This window comes from Myotis nattereri (genome assembly GCF_964212035.1).
Source record: "Myotis nattereri genome assembly, chromosome: Y".
In the NCBI taxonomy this organism is placed as follows: Eukaryota; Metazoa; Chordata; class Mammalia; order Chiroptera; family Vespertilionidae; genus Myotis; species Myotis nattereri.
The window spans coordinates 35117153-35137252 of NC_138094.1; the positions used below are offsets into that span (position 1 = coordinate 35117153).

Here is a 20100-nt window from a genome sequence, read left to right on the forward strand (position 1 = left end):
GGTGAACTTGCTCTAGTCACTGGCAACCCCCAGCCCCTCCCCAGTCGGCTTTTTCCATCTGGAAATGAGTTCCCACCTGGTTGGAGTGAAGGCCTGAGGTCCAAACCTGGCTCACTGGCGTGAAGCCTTCCGCTTGCTGCCCCAGAGTGGGAGCTCGCTGAGGGGACTTACACGCAACAATTCATGGAACTCTGGCGTCGGCCTTTATTGTGTGACCTCAGCTGGCCGAGTTTGCAGTTGACCAAGGGGGCCCCCACAGGCCCCGGCGCCAACTCCCCCGGGATCTGGGTCCTCAAGTCTGTGGGCTCTCAGGCCAGCCCAGCCCTGCTCAGGGCGTGGGGGACAGAGAGGGGGCCGAAAAGAGGCTGCTGGACGGTCGGAAGTGTCTGGGAGGGAGAGGTCGCTTTCCGCAGAGCACCAGGGCCGTCACTCATCATTGTCCTCTGGTTCAGCTGGTGAGAAAGCGCTGGTCAGGCTTGGAGATAAGAGGTGACTTCCACTGAGAGCGGCAGAGCCCTCTCCTGGTGTGAGTGTGCGGGTGCCTGAGTGTGCGTGAGTGTGAGTGTGTGAATTCTCACCTGATGATATGTTCCTGGGTTCCTTTTCATTCCTATTACTGATTAAGGTATTACATGTGTGTTCTTATCCCCCACTCCCCCCACACCCCCACCCCCACCCCGCAAGCATGCCCTCACGCTCACCCCCTGGTGTCTGCGTCCATTGGCTAGGCTTATAGGCATGCATACAAGTCCTTTGGTTGATCTCTCCCCCTTAGCCCCACCCTCCCCTACCTTCCCTCTGAGGGTGATGGTCTGATCCATGCTTCTCTGTCTCTGGATCTGTTTTTGTTCATTGGTTTATGTTGTTCATTATAATCCACAGATGAGTGAGGTCATGTGATATTTCTCTTTCTCGGACTGACTGACTGACTAGCTTTGCTTAGCATAATGCTGTCCAGCTCCATCCATGCTGTTGCACATGGTCAGTGCCCCTTCCTTTTTTGTGGCAGCGTACTATGCCAGTGTGTAGATGTACCACGGCTTTTTAACCCACTCATCTGCTGACCAGCACTTAGGCTGTTTCCAAATCTTAGCTATTGTAAATTGTGCTGCAGTGAACATAGAGGTACATGTATCCTTTCAGATTGGTAATTCTAGGTTCCTGGGATATATTCCTAGAAGTGGGATCACTGGGTCAAATGGGAGTTCCGTTTTTAGTTTTTTGAGGAAACTCCATACTCTTCTCCATAGTGGCTGCACCAGTCTGCATTCACACCAGCAGTGAAGGAGGGTTCCTTTTTCTCCCCATCCTCACCAGCACTCGCCCTTTGTTGATTTGTTGGTGATAGCCATTCTGACAGCTGTGAGGTAGTACCTCCTTGTCCTTTTGATTTGCATCTCTTGGGTGATCAGTGACTCTGAGCATGTTTTAATGTGTCTCTTGGCCTTCCTTTTGTCCTCTCTGGAAAAGTATCTATTTAGGTCCGTTGCCCATTTTTGTGATTGGGTTGTTTATCTTCCTTTTGTTAAGTTGTATGAGTTCCCTGTAAATGTTGTAGATGAAACCCTTATCAGAGAGAACATTGGCAAATATGTTCTCCCATGCAGTGGGCTTTGTTGTTGTCTTGTTGATGGTTTCTTTTGCTATGAAGAAGCCTTTTATTTTGATGTCGTCCCATTTCTTTGCTTTAACTTTATTTTCCATTGCCCCAGGAGCTGCGTTGGTGAAGAGATTGCTTCAGCATATATCTGAGACTCTGCTGCCTATGGATTCCTCTATATATTTTTCTGGTTTCCAGCTTTCTGTTTAAGTCATTATCCATTTTGACCTTATTATTGTGCATGGTGAAAGTTGGTGGCCTAGTTTCATTTTCTGCATGTGTCTGACCAAATTTCCCAGCACCATTTATTGAAGAGACTGTCTTAACTCCATTGTATGTTTTGGCCTCCTTTGTCAAATATTAATTGAGCTTATTGGTTTGGATTGGTTTCTGGGTTCTCTGTTTTATTGCATTGGCCTATATGTCTATGCTTGTGCCAGTGTCAGGCAGTTTTGAGAACAGTGGCTTTGTAAAACAGCTTGATATCTGGTACTGAGATCCCTCCTACTTTGTTCTTCTTTCTCAGGATCGCTGCAGCTCTTTGGGGTTTGTTTGTTTTTTAAATATATTTTATTGATTTTTTACAGAGAGTAAAGGAGAGGGATAGAGAGTTAGAAACATCAATGAGAGAGAAACATAGATCAGCCTCCTCCTGCACACCCCCTACTTGATATGTGCCCCCAACCAAGGTACATGCCCTTGATCGGAATCGAACCAGGCACCTTTCAGTCCAGAGGCCGACGCTCTATCCACTGAGCCAAACCTGTTTGGGCTCAGGGTCTTTTTTTTCATTACAGATGGATTTTTGGAGAGTTCATTCTAGGTCTGTGAAATATGCTGTTGGTGTTTTAATGCGGAGTGCATTGAACGTATAGATTGCTTTGGGTAGTATAGCCATTTTAATGAGGTAGTTTCTACCAATCCATGAACAAGGTATGTCCTTCCATCTGTTTATGTCTTCCTCTATCTCTTTTTTCAACATCTTCTAGTTTTCTGAGTGTAGGTCTTTTACCTCCTTAGCTAAATTTATTCCTAGGTGTCTTAATTTTTTTGGTGGGATGATACATAGGATCCTTTTTTCAATCTCCTTTTCTGTAAGTTCACTATTGGTGTGTAAAAATGCTTTATATTTCTTGGCGTTAATTTTGTAGTCTGCTACATTGCCAAATTCATTTTCAAAGTTTATTAAATTTTTGAAGGAGTGTTTGTGGTTTTCTATGTACAGTATCATGTCATCTGAAAATAATGACAATTTACTTCTTCTTTTCCAATTTGGGAACCATTTATTTCTTTTTCTTGTGTGCTCTCACTGACTAGGACTTCCAGTACTGTGTTGAACAGGCATGATGAAAGTGGGCGTCCCTGTCTTGTTCCTGTCCTAGAGGGAAATGGTTTTTGTTTTGCACTTTGAGTATGTTGTTGGCTGTGTGTTTGTCATATAAGGCTTTTATTATGTGGAAGGATGATTCTGCTATTCCTACTTTGCTGAGTGTTTTTATCAGAAAAGGCTGTTGCACTTGGTCACATGCCTTTTCTGCACCAATTGATATGATTGTGTGGTTTTTCTCCCTCAAATAGTTTATGTGATGTTTCACGTTCATTGATTTGCTGATTTTGTACCATCCTTGCATCCCTGGAATAAATCCCACTTGGTCATGGTGTATGATCTTTCTAATGCAATGCTGAATCCAGTTTGCTGAATTTAGTTGAGGATTGCAGCATTAATGTACATCTGGAATATTGGCCTGTAAGTCACTTTCTTTGTAGTGTCTTTTTCTGCCTATGCGATTATGGTAATGCTGGCTTCTTAAAAAGAGCTTGGGAGTATGCCATCCTCTTGAAATATTTGAAATAGTGTGAGAAAGTTTGGTTTTCCTTCTTCTTTGAATGTTTGGTAAAACTCCCCTGTGAAGCCATCTGGTCCAGAGCTTTTGTTTTTTGGAAGCTTTTTGATTACTGTGTCAATTTTATCAGTATTTATCGGTCTGTTCAGGATTTTTGCTTCTTCCTGATTGAGTTTAGAAAGCTTGTCTTTTTGTAGGAATGTGTCCATTTTATTGAGCTTGTCCAGTTTGTTGTAGTAGAGTTGTTCATTGTAATTTTTTACAATCCTTTGTATATCTGTGGGGTCGTTTGTTACATCACATCTCTCATTTCTGTTTTTGTTTATTTGGGTGCTCTCTCTTAGTTTCTTGCTGAGCCTGACTAGAAGTTCATCAATGTTGTTTATTCTTTCCAAGAACCAGCTCTTGGTTTCATTGATCTTTTGTATTATTTTTTTTTTCATCCCTACGTCATTTATTTCTGTTCTGACCTTACCTTTATTATCTCTTTCTTTTTGTGTACTGTGGGCTTTTTTCTCTAATGGAGAGGCACTCTGAAGCCCAGGACAAAACAGCTTTTATTTACTTGAATACACATTTGTCCTTTAGCAAAGCAAACAGGCATATCAATGGTAAAGTTTGGTAAACAATAGAAGAATTTTCATGTTAGGAGGTTGCCTTCAGCCATTTTTCCCACAACAGGGTAACAAAATGCTGATTTTCTGCCATGCTGAACATCAAAGTCCATTCGCCTTCTGTGGGACTTCTCCCATTGATATGTTAACTACTTTTGGTCTTTACCCTATCATTTCCCCCTTTTTGTTTTCTTAAGTAATTTAGAAAGGTGTATGCCATCCACTGGGCTCAGATTCTTTTAAGACTTGTGATTCTGCTTCTTCAGACTGGAAGAAAACATAGAAGAACAAGAAAGAGATACAATATTGGTTATTCTAAAAAGCAAATGTAAGGAGATTCAATGAAAAGGATTGAGTTCTTTCATGTCCTTTTAAATATCGTTTTCAGGTATTTAAGGAATTTGTCCATAGTAGGCTTCTTTTTGGGCTATCAGTTCTTTATGGGTCCCTTTACAGTCACTGTTCCCTTGTGACATGACAGCAATGATGTTCGAGTTCTGGATGGTGGGCAAACGGTGAGAAATGACAATGCAGGTCTGACCTCTTTGGGCTTTGTCAAGAGCCACCGGCACATAGGCACAGCTGATGACTGCTAGCGTGGCAAGGCGTGGTCACCATCCCCCATCTCTAGATGTTTCTCCTCTGTCTCCTCAGCATGTTGTTTGGGGCACTGCTATCTGTAGTTGGAGTACTCTGGTCAGTTCCTCTCTCAGATTCATGTTGCAGGAATCCACACAGGCTTGGAGGAGTTTTCTGGAAATACACAAGCATATCCTTGACCAAAGATTAATAAAGGGACCCTTCCTTAAACCAGACTCGGTACCTTTCCATTTAACCAGACCATTTTGCTTTGGCTTATTCTGACACCAGTGTAATTCTATGGGTGTCTTGCCATCAGCATTACAAGGGTAAAATTTAAAGTAATTAAGGCTTGGTGTGGTCTACTTACAAGAGATGTCTTCACTATTCCACCACTTTTGTTTTCCAAGTTGGGATTTTAGAGCCCTTGTAGTAGATGTAACATGCAAGGAGGGCATTTCTTCATAATCTGTTTTGCCGGCTGTACAATATTTTGGCAGGCTGATGTAAAAGCTTGTGAAATTCTGTGACTTGTTTAATAAAATAACTAACTGACAGGCATATTCATTTCCTTTTGTTAAAGGACCAGGACTTGTTCAAATAGTATAGAAAGGCTTCGGTCACTGAGCCATTGAAATTGAGTAGTTGCAGTTCTGTTTACCAAGCCAGCAGCATAAGCAGATAAAGAGAGAATATGAAGAGGCTTTTGGAAATCCTGCAAGTCAGCCTTGGTCGTTTCTAATTCGATTCTTTGCACAGAAGTATGACTGGTCTGCATGACTTGGTCTGAATTCATTGCAGTATAAGCAGCTTTACCATGATATGAACTATCAGTAAAAACAGTGACTTCTCCAGGAATAGGTTTCTGCCTATTCCAACTATGTTCCCCTGAATATTCTTTTATTTCCATTTGCTAATTTAAATCAGTCTAAAACAAGGCTTATTTCCTATCTTCCTTTCTCATTGGGTGGGGACAGTGAATGACACTAATTGGATTTCTGCTATCAGTCTTTGAGTATATTGACATATTTTTTTTTTTTTTAGGAAAGCATAATGCAAGTTGTTTTCTTTTTGAGGCCTGATGCATTTATTTTTATATGCAGTTTTCTAGATATTTGAAGGGAATCTCCTTCCGTTTCTTCTTCCAGAGAAATTTCTAGGCCACAGTTATGGAGTTTCTTTTAAAAGCCTTTTTCTTTCTTTTAAATAGTGCTACAAACTTGGTTTCTTTTCGGAAATACCAATTGGAGAGAGATATGCTGGCCAATGCTGTAATGCATACAGATTAAGTAAAACTATCTTTTTACTTATCGTGTCTTATTAATGGTGAGATTTAATGCTTGAATGAGTTTTTTTGTGGTTTTTTTTTTAAGATATTTTTATTGATTTTTAACAGAGAGGAAGGGAGAGCGATAGAGAGTTAGAAACATCAATGAGAGAGAAACATCAATCAGCTGCCTCCTGCACAGTCCCCACTGGGTATGTCCCCGCAACCAAGGTACATGCCCTTGACAGTCTTCTTTTTTTGCTCTGGTGAGACTTCTTCTCCAGATGTCCCACATTGGGCGCCAGAATGTTGCAACCTTTTGCTGCAATGATTCAGGATCTGGGAAAGGAGCTGCACAAAATGAATACACTAGACAACAACTATAAATTTAGAAGGCATTGGGGAGCCAGGCGGAGACCTTTTTCTCTTGGGGAGAGGCTCTCTGAAATGCAGCACCCATCAGCTTTCATTTACTTGGCTGTAGGTTTCTCATATATGCCCTTTAGCAAAGAAGACAGGCATATCAGTAGTAAAGTTTAATCATCAGGTTAGCAAGATTGCCGTCAGCCATTTTGCCAACAGCCGTGTAATATAATGCTGATTTTCAGCCCTGCTGAATATCAAAGTTCATGTCAAAGTTCATTAGCCCTCCATACATAAATAAACACACATACACACACACACACACACACACACATATACATACACACACACACATACTACTGTTGGTCTTTGCCTCAAGCACTTTACTCTGAGGTTTGACAGTGTGATCAATGCTTCTTTGTGTCTGGATGTCTTGTTGTTCATCAGCTAATGTTGTTCATTATATTCCACAAATGAGTGAGATAATGTGATATTTATCGTCCTCTGACTGGCTTAATTTGCTTAGTGTAATGCTCTCCAAGTCCATCCATGCTGTTTCAAATTATACGAGTTCATTCTTTGTTACAGCAGTAGAGTATTCCATTGTATAGATGTTCCACAGTTTATTCATCCGTGCATCTGCTAATGGGCATTTAGACTGTTTCCAATTCTTAGCTATTGTAAATTGGGCTGGTATGAACATACAGTTGCATATATCTTTCCTGATTGGCCTTTCTCATTTCTTGGGATATATACCTAGAAGAGAGAACACTGGGTCAAAGGGGAGCTCCATTTTTAATTTTTTAAGAAATCTCTATATGGTTTTCCACAGTGGTTGCAGCAGTCTGCATTTCCACCAGCAGTGCACAAGGGTCGCTTTTTCTCTGCATCCTCACCAGCACTTGTGGTTTGTTGATTTTTTTCTGACAGCTATTCTGACAGGTGTGGATGGTACCTCATTGACATTTTGATTTGCATCTCTTGGACTGTTCGTGCCTTTGAGCATTTTTCGTATGTCTCTTGGCCTTTTATAGGTCTCCTTTTAAAAAGTGTTAATTTAGGTCCTTTGCCCATGTTTTGATTGGATTGTTTATCTTCCTATTGTTAATTTTTTGAGTTCCCTGAAAACTTTGGAGATTCAACACTTATCCGAGATACCATTGGCAAATATGTTCTCCCTATGCAGTGGGCTTTCTGGTTGTTTTCTTCAGGATTTTGTTTGCTGTGCAGGTTTTTATTTTGACGTAGTCCACTTGTTTATTTTCCCCTCTGTGTGCATTGCCTTTGGAGCTGTATCAATAAAGATACTGCGAAGACATATCTGATATATTGCTACATAGGCAATCTTATAAGTTTTTTTTTATAGATTCTCATCTGATGTTTAAGTAGATCCATTCTGAGTTTTTTTTTTTTTTTTTTTGTGAATGGTGTAAGTTGGAGGTCTAGTTTCATTATTTTGCATGTATCTTTCTAATTTTCCTAACATTTATTGAAGAGACTGTCTTGACTCCATTGTATGCTCTTTCCTCCTTTGTAAATTAATAATAGAGCCTAATGACTTGGGTCCACTTCTGGGTTCTCTGTTCTGTTTCAGTGGAGTATATGTATTTTCTAGTGCCAGTAGCAGGCAGTTTTGAGAATGGTGGCTTTATAATATAGCTTAATATCTGGTATTGTGAGCCCGCCAACTTTTTTCTTCTTCCTCAGGATTGCTCAGACTATTTTTACTCCATTTGAATTTTTTCGAGGATTTTTTTGTGTCTGTGAAATATTCTGTTGGTATATTAATGGAGATTACAATAAATCTATAGATTGCTTTGGGTAGTATGGACATGTTAATGAAGTTAAGGCTACCAACCCATCAACATGGTATATGAATCCATTGGTTGATATCTTTATCTCCATTTCAATGTCCTGTAGTTTTCCAAGTGCAGTTCTTTTACTTTCTTTATGAATCAATAAAAATGTACAGTTTTTAATTATAAACCTTGTTTTCTATCAAAATTACTTCTTGCGTGAATTGTGGGACACCCTTTACTTAGGCGACTCCTGTGAAAGGGCCATTTGACCCACAAAGGGGTCGCAATCCACAGGTTGAGAACCGCTATTCTAAAATGTCAATTAAATCTAATGGATCCAGTGTGTCCTTTAGAGGCTCTGCATCCTTGTTATTTTTTCATATGGAAGATCTATCCAGTGATGTCAGAGGGGTGATAAAAGTCCCTTCCTGTGACTATCCTTTTGTCACACTCTCTGTTAAAGTCTTCTAGAATTTTTGTTTGTTTTGATTTTTTGTTTATTTGTTTGTTTGAGATATATATATTGAGGTGCTCCTATGTTGGCTGAATATATGATTACTAGGGTTATATCGTCTTGTTGGTTGGTCCCTTTAGTATCATGTAGTGACCTTTATGTTTCTTGTGATGGCCTTTATTTTAAAGTCCATTTTTTCTGTTATGCGTATTGTTACTTCGGCCTTTTTTTTCTTTTCCATTTGCATGGAAATTTTTCCCATTCCTTCACTCTCATCCTGTGTGTGTCTTTTGTTTTGAGATGGTGCTCCTGTAGACAGCATATACTTGCATCATGTTTCTGTATCCATTTTGCTCCACTACACCTTTAGATTGGAGCATTGACCTATTTACATTTAGGGTTATTATTCATAGGTATTTATTTATTTATTTCCATTTCGTTTCTGTGTGGCTAAGTTTCTGTCTCTGTTTCTCCTTCTCATTACAGCAATCTCTGTAGCATTTCTTGTAAAGCTGGCTTGGAGATGATGTACTCCTTCAGCCTTTTTCTGTCTAGGAAGCTCTGTATTTGACCGTCTATTTTGAATGAAAGAATTGCCAGATATAGTAATCTTGGTCTCAGATCCTTGCTTTCCATTAACTTGAGTACTTCATGCCATCTTCTTCTGGCCTGTAGAGTTTCTGATGAGAGATCAGGAGTCAGCCTAATGGGAACTCCTTCATAGCTAACAGTTTTCTTTTATCTTACTGCCTTGAAGATTCTCTCTTTCTCTTTAATTTTTGGCATTTTAATTATGATGTGTCTGATCACGGGTTTGTTAGGGTACTTCTTCTTTGGGGTTCTCTTTGGCTCTTGATCTTGTGTGGGATTTTCCTTTACCAGGTTAGGTAAGTGTTCTGCCATTGTTTCTTCAAAGACCTTCTCTATGCCTTTCTCCCCTCCTACCTCTTTTGGCACACTGGCTATTCTAATACTGTTATGTAAGTGGCCCTCCTGTTTGTTTGTTTGTTTGTTTGTTTTAAATTTTAATTTTTCTGTCTTTTTTTATTGGGTGATATTTTTAACTCTGTTCTAAATCAGTGATTGGATCCTCAGCGTTCCCTAATATCTGCCTATTCCTTCTAATGTGTTCTTTATTTGTATTATGTCATTTTATATCTTCTTTTCATAGTCACTATATCTTTTTATATGCTGTTGAGCTCTTTTACCTTCATAACCCTGAAGTCAGATTCAGATAAATGTCTTCTCTGTGCTTCATCTCTCTCAATATCTGGAGAATTCTCCAGTTCTCTTATTTGAGGATTGTTTATTTATTTCCTCTTTCTGGCTTTCTGTGTGGGTTTGTGGTGACAAGTTAGGTAGACCTGTCTGCCTATCAGTCTCTAGTGCAGAATATTGTTAAAGGATGTTTCTGACTAAGTAGGTCAGGCAAAGACTCAAAGCCTCCAGAGACCTCCTCTGTCTATAGACTGATAGGATTCCAACTTTACTTGCCTCCAAGGCAATGGTCCTCAGGTTATAGCAAGTGTTTGTTTCAACAGGGTGGGGCAGTTGCCTCTGTGTGTAGGTTTATTGTTATTTATAATCTCTTAAGTGTCCTCAGGGCAAGGTGTTTCCCAGTAGTGTGTGTTAATTGTCTCCCCTCCAGGAAAGGCAAATGTCTGCATGGGAAAGATTTTCTCTGCTGCATGAGGAAATGACTCCTCCAAGGAAACTTGAAGTGTCTGTCTTCTGTGCTGGAACCCTTGACTCCCCAGTTCTGGCTTTTTCCTTCACAGCTCCAGTCCACTTCACCCTCCCTTTGCCAGGGCACAAGCTGTGTGGCTCCACAGGGAAATTTGTGCGCTGGCTCTTTAAGAGGATACCTGAATTTCTAGCTGTCTCTCCCTGGCAGACAGTGCCCTGCTACTATTCACATCCACAGGTTATATGGGTACCCTCCTCAGTTCTGGTGCTCTCTGCTAGGAGGCCCAGATTGGGGATTAGACCCAGAGTTCTCAGTGGCAGTCCTCCACAGCTGAGATATCTCTCCGAGACTTCAGTTGCTTTCTGTGGGTGTCAGGCCCGCCCCTTCAAGCCTCCTCTCCTCCTACCAGTGTCTAAGTGGCCACCACCTTCGGTCCTTGGGTGTCAGGGTTCTCTCCTGTGAGTTTTCCATTGATTATTCAGGAAGTTGTTCTGTATTTTAGTTGGAATATCAGTTTGTTCCTGGGAGCATGTCCCTGTAGCATCCACTTATTCTGCCACCATTCTTTTAAATATATTTTTATTTATCTCAGAGAGAAACAGAGAGCAAGTGAGAGTTAGAAACATCAGTCATGAGAGCAATTCATTGAGCAGCTCCCTCCTGCAAGCCCCAGACTGGAGATTGAGCCCACACTCAGGCAAGTGCCCTTGACCTGAATCGAAACTGGGGCCCTTCAGTATGAAGGTCGGTGATCTGTCCACTGTTCCAAACTGGCTAGGGTTCTGCCACCTTTTTCAATCTTCTTCAGAATTCCTCTGCATTGTAAAGTCCCTGCTAACATTCTTGTCCAATACGCTCCTTTTCATGTGGTTTCAGGATGGAGTTGTGCATGAAGGCCCTAATGTCCTGTGAGTGCACATTCTGATCAATAGCACCGTCAGGAAATGTGCACTGAGGCATGCTCAGTAGGCGTATAGTAACAGAAACCTGCCATGTATCTTACTGTTTCTGTTTCTGTTTGGATCATGATGGAGCTCAACTAAGGCTCTTGTTTCAAGTAGGGGTAGGCAGGATATACTCTTCATTTCAACCCATGTTCTTCTGAGAAAATTTGGTAGTCATGCCCTACTCTAATATGTATTAGGCCATTCAATTATAAGGCCAGATCTTTTTGTAAGGACAAGGCATTTATTTTTATTGAGTGAAAATTCTAATTAACACATTAATATATAAAGATATAATTTGTACTTCCAACAATCATATACGTATTGAAGAAATATGGAGACCAAATAACTACATCTTAATCAATAGGATACAAGTACAGTAGTTCCTCGCGTTACATTGTTGACGCGTTCCTGCAGTGGGATGTAATGCAATATTCGCGGAAGTCAGAACCCACCTACATAAGCACATATGTCACTCACATGGAGCACACATACACAGCAGTAATGGTGTGCAACAGTAAAAAAAAAATTAGAAGAAAGATAACAATTGCTGACCTTTCTTGTGGTAAATGAATAATAAGAAAATATAAAGCACATATGTACATACGTAGAAATATCAAACTTTTTTTTTTAATAAATAAATGGGGAATGGCAACGTAACCACAAAACTTATGTACTTCGAGACCAACGTAACCCAAGGAATGTCTGAATTATCACAACAGGTTGAAAAGTGATCAGTGTGGTTTCAGATGGCCTGTTTTTAATGAAAAGTAGGGTGTAAAGGGACACTTGAAAGAGTCAGGCATTGAAAGTTGCTAAATCAGAGCGTGCACATAGTTGTGAAGAAATAAGTTAAAAGTGACTTATTTATATTAGTAAAGAGATGTTTTAAAGTCTAACATAGAGACCCTCACTATAAATTATGTTGGAAAATTGAAAGTATTGATAGCATCAGTGTAGTTAAGAAGAATATGCCTCTGCACTTGAATATAGACAAGCAGCCTTCCCATTTCAATTTTGGATGAGCTAGTGAGCAAAGAAAATTAGTGAAAGGCTCCCTTAGGGGCATTAGTGGAAAGAATTAGCACTGAAACATAGTACTGTTTGTGGGACATGTAATATTTCTCATATTTTGAGGGAGATTAGTGCCCTTCATATAAGCCATTAAATAATACCGCTAAAGAGCAGTAAAATCTGAATGGCCATCATTACCAAAATTCAGGTTATACCTTTAAATTATTCAGCATTAGAAGAGAACCATGCTAAATTGGTGATAAATAATAAAATGACTAGAAGCCCGGTGAACGAAATTCAAGCACCGGTGGCGTCCCACAGCCTGGTCTGCACCCTCACGCAATCTGGGACCCCTTGGGAGATGTGGGACTGCCAGGTTAGGTCTGACACCTCCTGAGGGATGTAGCAGTGCACGAAATGGCAGACAGCCGGGCAGGAGCCCAAGCTGGAGCCAGGTGCTCTGTTCCCGCTCATCCAAGCCCCACTCCACCTGCCACCACTGCTTCTTAGCCTTGTCACATAGGCACATAGGCAGCAGAGGCTCTTGCTGTCACAGCTGCACTTTCCAGCCATTAGCCCGCCTTCTGGCTGAGTGATGCTCTCGCTGTGGGAGAGCCTTGACCACCTGGGGGAAGCTCCTGTGTTGAGCGTCTGCGTCCAGGTGGTCGGTGTGCATAGTACCAACCACTCATAATGTCGCTTACGCTTTTATATATATAGATATGTTTGACCAATTTGGCATGTCCTGGCCCAATAGAATATTAGTAGTCACGGATGATATCTTGCCACTATTAGAATACCAGTGGCCAGGTGCATGGATTTGTGCCCATTGAAAGGAGATTAATTAGAAGAAATATTTTAGTACTGCTATTTACCCTTTCTCTATAATAGCAGTGTCAACCAAATTCTGATTGACAATGAAGATTTGAAACACATGCATGCAATTGGCGCCAGCAAGAGCTTCAAAAGTATGGCACATGCACGAGTCACCTTAGCAATATAAGTGTGTGTGTGTGTGTGTGTGTGTGTGTGTGTGTGTGTGTGTCTTTAGATAGATAGAGAATAAACTTGCTTAATTAGACCTGCTTTCTGATTTAGCTCAACTTTTTCCAACCCATTGAATCCCCTTAACTTCTCTTCCAGGTAATTGTCAGCAACACAGCAGTAAATGTCAACACAAAGCACATTATTATTGTAGTTCATGCGGGGAGAACAACGGGTAAAATATTTCACTGCAGCAGTTTTTGACTTCATTCAGCACAGTGAGAAAACCTGAAGTCATTTTCAAGTTCCACCATTTCTTCCTTCTTTTCAGTCAGGTCAAGATTCTAAGCTTTCAAAATCTCCGTTTTCTGGCTAATGAAGAGATAAGAGGATACCTCCCAGTTACCATCTACCTACACCAGAGCTTTGAGTGAGGGGCGGGGTTGCGCAGGGTGACACCCACTGCCCCATCCGTGATTGGAGGAGGCTTTTGAGGAGCCCAACCAGAAACAGCAGGCTGGGCCTGGCTAGGTGCCTTCTGTACCACATGTTCACATGACCAGCGCCTGTGCATGAGCCCAGTGTGCACCCAGTCAGCACACCAGGGCCTGGTTGCATGCACCAGTGAGCAAGCACCTTGCCTGGACTCAGCAGGCTCTGCACCACCTGCTCCTTCACAGCACCAGTCTCAGAGCCAGGGGGCATCCAGAGTCAGGCTGTGTTGGGAGACTGAGGGGCTCCTGGGGGCAGCGCGCTTCCTCTCAGTTCCACTAGGGGGCCTTCAGCTGCAGGGCGCCTGAGGATTCACAGGGCTCCCCAGGGCCATTGCACTAGGAAGGACAGGGCAAGCAGGATGATCCAGGAGGCTTTCAGCTTCACCTCGGTGCAGGGAAGTGGTGATACCCAGGACACAAGGGCACAGGAGGTTCAGAGGGCAGCTTTGGGGCTGGAGTGGGAGGACTTCATGCAGGTGGGGGAGGCTGAGACCCTGGAGCTGAGGTTGGACACAGGCCAGGATGTTGGGCTTGATCTTGAGTGCGGGAGAGGGGAGGACTGGGTGGCTGCAGAGCAGTGTGTGCAGGGAGAGGAGAGTGAGGTGCAGCAGGGAACCCAGAGTGAGGAGCAAGGGGAAGACAAGGAGGGCCTGGGGGAGGTGTTCCAGGCACAGGCTCAGTTTATCCTGTGGACAGAGGGCCTTCTGCAGGTGGTGCCATGGCAGGCCAAGTGGGCAGGTGAGGAGGTTTTCCCAGATCTGCAGGTGGGGAGGCAGGAGGAGGTGGTGAGTGAAGAGCTGAGGCTGGAGGCACAGGATCCAGGTGACCCGCAAGGGAGTGACCACCAGGAGGAGGGGCGGATGGAGGAGCAATTAATTGCAGGGGAGCAGTTTGTCCTGCAGGTGGAGGGGAAGTGCACCATGGAGGCAGTGGAACAGGTGGGAGAGGTGGAGCCTCAGTCCAAGGCCAAAGCAAAGCCAGAAGAAGAGGAGCCAGTGCAGCAGGAGCAGGCCCAGTCAGGGCACGGGGCCAAGTTAACCTGGTCCCCTCTGGAGGTGCTCCAGGCCCTTCAATTGGAGATGGATCCCATGAACGAGCAAGCCATCAGGGCCTTCTCTCGGCTCAGGTGCAGGACTCGGCAGAGGCTCAAGCCCTATTTCAAACGGAGAAGCCTCAATATCCGGCGCATCCCTGGGTTCTGGCTCACAGCTGTATCCTTGAGGGTAGAGGAGCAGGATCACAAGGAGCATGGGACAGTGCAGGAGAACGGTGTAAGCGGGGATGGTTCCCCTAGAAAAGAACATTGAGGACAAGCTAGGGGCAGTGCGCCCCGGTCTGGCCCAGGATCCTGGAGACACCCTCTGTCTTGTACAGGCAACATAGAAGCATTACCAGGGGGTCCAGGGGCAGAGCTCCAAGGCAGAGGCACGCATACACCAGGGGCTGATGCCCACAGACAGGGCTGTGTTGCACGGGCTCTTCTGGGACTAACTAATGCTGCCTTACAGGCCGTCTCTATGTCCAGTTCCTCAGTCAGAAGCAGGAATGTGTGATGTGTAACCTGTCAAGCCCTCAGCACAAAGCAGTCCGGTGGGCATCAGGGTCTGTCAGGAAACAGAGTGGTGCTGTGCCCCTTTCTGCCGTTTATGTGGAAAGAGTGGCCTTAAGGGAAGGAGAGGCCAGGCCAGGCTGCTCTTTCTAGCTGGTCCATGCCCAGCTCCCAGGTTGCAGGCTCCTTGACCCAAAGCAGTTTGTCAACCACCCAGAGATGTTGGCCATGATCAGCGTCCAAGATAAAAATATGCTCGGCCATGTGATTGATTTGAAGGTAAGTGCACCTGCTCCAAGGAGTAGTGGAGGGCAGGTGGGGAAATGGCCTGTCCCTGAAAACAGCTACAGGCGGCAGCACTGGGCTGCGATTTCACTCCCTGGATCCATTTCCTTCTGCAGGTGAGGGAAGTCAGGCATCCCTGGGGTTGCTGCACCATTAGCCTGTACTTCCGCAGCAACCCCTAATTCCGCAACCATGTGATTGTGAAGGAGTATCTCAACACCCTCACGGGTAAGAGGAGGCTCCCTGCATGGGCTGCAGCTGGTGGTGGGCAGGGATGGAAGGTGATGTACCCAGCTTCACATACCCCTCTCCTGCAGGATACAGGTTGTCCCGTGCCACTCCCATTCAGTGGTACCAGCATTGTGAACGAGAAGTCTACAGCCACAGGCTCCAGGACAGCAGCACCAGCTTCTTCTACTGGTTCTCTGACCATAGTGTGACAGCATCTGGCAGGATTGCTGAGGTGGGATGTCACTGGCCATGCCAGCATGCAGCTTCCTGTGTCCGCCTGCTGCTTGGGTTTCTATTTGGGTCCCTGTGTTCTCCTGACCAAGCTCTCTTTGCCCTACCAGATCATCAGCAAGGACCTGTGGCTCAATCCCCTGAAGTACTATGAGAGGATGATGGCCCTGAGTGAGTGGACAGGACGGGTGAGGAGGGCCTGCCGGGGCTCTCCCCTGGTGTGCTGCCAGGTTCCTGGGCCAGTATTTTTCTCTCACAGGGACACCTGGATGCTGGGAGGGATACAGCCTGTGACACCAGGGCCGCAGGGTGTGTGCCTGAGACAGGAACTACCAGTACAACAAGGGCAGTGCAATTTCAGCTCAGGCAGGGGGGCTTAGGCAGGAGGAGGGAGTGTGCATGTCCACTGTCACTCAGAGTCAAAGCAGATTACCTCAGCCCCTCCTCTGAACTCTCCCTCTAGGCCACCCACAGCACCTTCAGGCCTTTCCACCTGCCCCTCAACAGGGGCTGGCATGACATGTTCTTTCTATACTCCTTTCCACAGGTGTCTGCGGATCTTCCTCATGCCGAGGCCTAGGCTGCTGTGCTGCCACGCCACATTGCCCTGTTGCTGCTCACCACCATCTCCCATTTCCCCAAGGTCTCCTCTTCCTCCTGGGGCCAGTGGGATCGGCCTGCTCCTGATCAGTATCTTAGGGGGCAAAGTGTGGGCCACAGAGCTGGAGGAATCCTTGTTTTGCAGCCTTGTCAGAGGTTCTTCAATCCTTTTATCCATTTAGGTTTTCCAAGGAGAATACCTCATTTGTTTACCCTTCCTACCTGGAAAACAGGGCCGCATGCCATGACGAAATAACACACTGCTTCATTTTGTATGCAGTTCACTTCAAAGACTTCATGCACATATGGTCATAGACACCCTGGGAAATTTAGGGCCATGAATATAACTCACCATCCAAACAGACTGCTTTTCTGTGTTTGTAGTAAAATCAGACAAGAAATCCCATGTTGGAGAACACGTTCTTCTGAAAATTTTTTGTAATGTTAGTGTTTAAGGTTTTACCAAAAGTAATATATATGTCTCTTTCTTTTTTTCTACTGACCTTCCCTCCGGCTTCCTCTATCTCTTGTCTCTTGTTCTTGTCACCCACTCCCAGTGTCTTGCCTCTGTTGGTCTGTTGGTTGTGCTTATATTCTGAATATGTTAACAATACAATATGTAAAATTTAAACATTTAAGTATATTGTAATTTAAATCAGCACTTAGGAAGCAACCTTGTACAATTCAAACCTTGCCTCCAATCCTGAAACTTCATAATGGTACCTACAATTCTTGATGCTTCCCCCAAACCTACCATTTGCTTTTTGTCATTCTTAAATAACAGAAGCCAAATTGCTTACAATAAAATATTGTCTGTACCTTATCATTTTTATTTTCAGTGTCTAATTTTTCTGTCACAGGGGCTTCCCCTCTGACTCCCCAAGTGCCCAATCAGGTGAGCTACTGTACTGCATGATTCACTCTCTCTTGCATACATGGTGTATCCTGTGATCGCTGCCAGCACCACACTCAGGACCTCTTACAGGGGTGTCCCATCGGCTGTTGCAGTAATTGCCTTGCCCCCATCATACCCATCTCCTGTGTGGCTGTAATAATCATCACAGGAACTGGGACACCATAAGTCAGAAGGGGCCTTCATGGTGGTGGTGCCCAGTTTTTTATTGGAATGTTGATCTTCCTTTTGTTTAGTGGATGAGTTCAGTATGAATTTTGGAGAATAGGTCCTTATCTGATATAACATTGGCAAATATCTTCTCCCAGGCAGTGGACTTCCTTGTTTTGCTGTTGTTGTTGTTGTTGTTGTTGTTGTTGTATTTGTTGGCCGCTTCTTCTCTGCAGAAGTGTTTTAATTTGACGTCGTCCCATTTGTTTCTTTTCTCCTCAGTTTCCATTGCCCTAGGAGCTGTATCAGTAAAGGTATTGCTGAGACAGATGCCTGATATTTTGCTTCTTCTAAGATTTTAATGGTTACCCACTTACTTTTAAGTCCTTTATTCATTCCCAATTTATACTTGTGTATGGTGTAAGTTGGTGGTCTAGACTAATTTTTTTTGCATGTATCTGTGCTAAAAGTCCAACACCAATTATTATTATGTTTTTATTTTGGCTTTGTAATATCTTCAATGAAACAAAATAAAATTTCCTCTATGATAATTGAGTCATACTTTCTCTAAATCTGGCCTTTAAAAAAATCCCCTGGGGCACAGTCCCATCCGTTCTTTGATTTTCCTTCCACTGATCCCAAACCTCGGCTGTAGTCTGCGTCCTTTCAAAGGACAAAAGCAGACACGGAGGCCTCAGAGCTGCCCGCAGCACCCTCCTGCCCGCGGCACCCTCCTGCCCGCGGGAGGTGCAGCGCCCATCCCCATCTGGACCTTGGCTGCCAGGGAGAGTCAAAGCCTGAGAATCAAAGTGGCAGCATGTCATCGCCTTCACCGGCCTGTCTCCAGCAGCACAAAACCAGTCCTCCCTGCCAGTGCTCTGGGGACCGGCCCTCAGGGCGATGTGGTGGCGCTGTCCCCTGGCAGCCGAGTGTCCCAGGCTTGTCTTTGGGGATCTCTGTGTCCATGGTATAAATGCGAGTGAGATCAGACACAATGTTATCAATGATTGGCTTGGTAAGGTCTCTACTAAACACCTGCCACCATGGCTTCTCGGCCATGGCCTCAGCGGGCACCTGGACCCCATAGACCTGCAGGGCCAGGTGGAGCACCGCCACCGCTATGTGCTGAGCCTGGAACCGGAAGCACAGCCCCCCGCGGTAGCTGTCCCGCAGCAGGGCCCAGGCAGTGACGGAGATGGGGGTCCGTTGCCAGCTGTAAGGATTCAGCCAGTTCTTGAGAGAAATCAGGTAGTGGAGCAGGTACCTGTGTGGGTGCTGAAAGGAAACTTGGAAGCGCAGTACCCGCAGCACAAGGAGCTCGCACTGCACAATGCTGTCCCGGATCACCCAGAATCGGGAGTCCAGCTCCAAGGGCTCGCTGCCCAGGTGGAAGTACCTGTTGGACACGTTGATGATGTCGCGGGTTAGCAGGGGCTGTTCTTCCACTTTGCCAGCCACGTAAAGGGCAGACATGGCGACCAAGTAGGGGTCATAGGCTTCCACGTTGATCTCGCAGAAGAACTTACAGTAAATGGCACAGGCGGTGGCGAGGGGAATGTTCTGCATCCCTAGCTTGACACCTGCCTCCATGATGAACCTTGTCACGCGGAAGTGCACCCTCGCCTGGGGTTCGGGCCACCCCTTGGCGCCTGGCGCCGCGTCCTCCTCTCTGCAGCTGTCCAGGCTAAGGTCCTCCATGGGGCCCTGCTGGGAGGCCCCAGACCCCGCGGGAAGGGCAAGAGTCTCCAGTGCAGTGCCTGTGCCAGCAGAGTCCTAGCCCAGTGCGCAGCCGCCCCACCGCGCCCCGCCCCACCGCGCTCTGCCCCGCCCCGCGCCGCCCCACCTACCCAGCCCTGCCTAGGCCTGACTGCCATCCAGGTTCCACCACCAATTATTGAAGAGACTGTATGACTCCATTCTATGCTTTTGCCTCCCTTTGTCAAATATTAATTGAGCATAATGGTTAGGGTCGACTTCTATGTTCTCTGTTCTGTCCCATTGGTCTTTATGTCTGTTTTAGTTCCAGTAAGAGGCAGTTCTGAGAATGGTGGCTTGTAGTATAGCTTGATATCTGGTATTGTGATCCCTCCAAATTTGTTCTTCTTTGTCCAGATTGCTGTAACTATTTGGGGTCTTTTCTTAAATTCATAGGAATTTTTGGAAACTTTCTTCTAGGTCTGTGAGATACGCCATTGACATTTTAATGGTTAATACATTAAAACTGTACATTGCTTTGGGTACTATGAACATTTTAATGATGTTGATTGTACCAAACCATGAATATGGTATGTTCTTCTATTTGCTTTAGTCTTCCTCTATCACTTTTTTCAATTTCCTGTAGTTTTCCAAGAACAGGTTTTTACCTCCTCAGTTAAGTTTATTCCTAGGTTTCTTAAAATTTTGTTGCACTGCTAAATGGCATTTTTGTTTGTTTGTTTCTATTTCTGAGTTCATTATCCGTGTATCAAAAAGCCATAGAATTCTGGGTGTTAATTTTG

The 20100-nt window shown here is 44.4% G+C and overlaps 1 protein-coding gene across 1 annotated transcript in view; it reads right to left on the reverse strand.

The window, feature by feature from the left end:
• Positions 1-19300, reverse strand: part of LOC308512432 (uncharacterized protein) — a gene marked incomplete at both ends in the record, with an annotated part of 191604 nt that extends 172304 nt beyond the window's left edge. The window contains one exon of the mRNA XM_081082186.1: positions 18543-19300. Coding sequence (XP_080938312.1) covers positions 18543-19300 — 758 coding nt within the window. The remainder of the gene's footprint in view (positions 1-18542) is intronic.
• Positions 19301-20100: the final 800 nt, after the last annotated feature.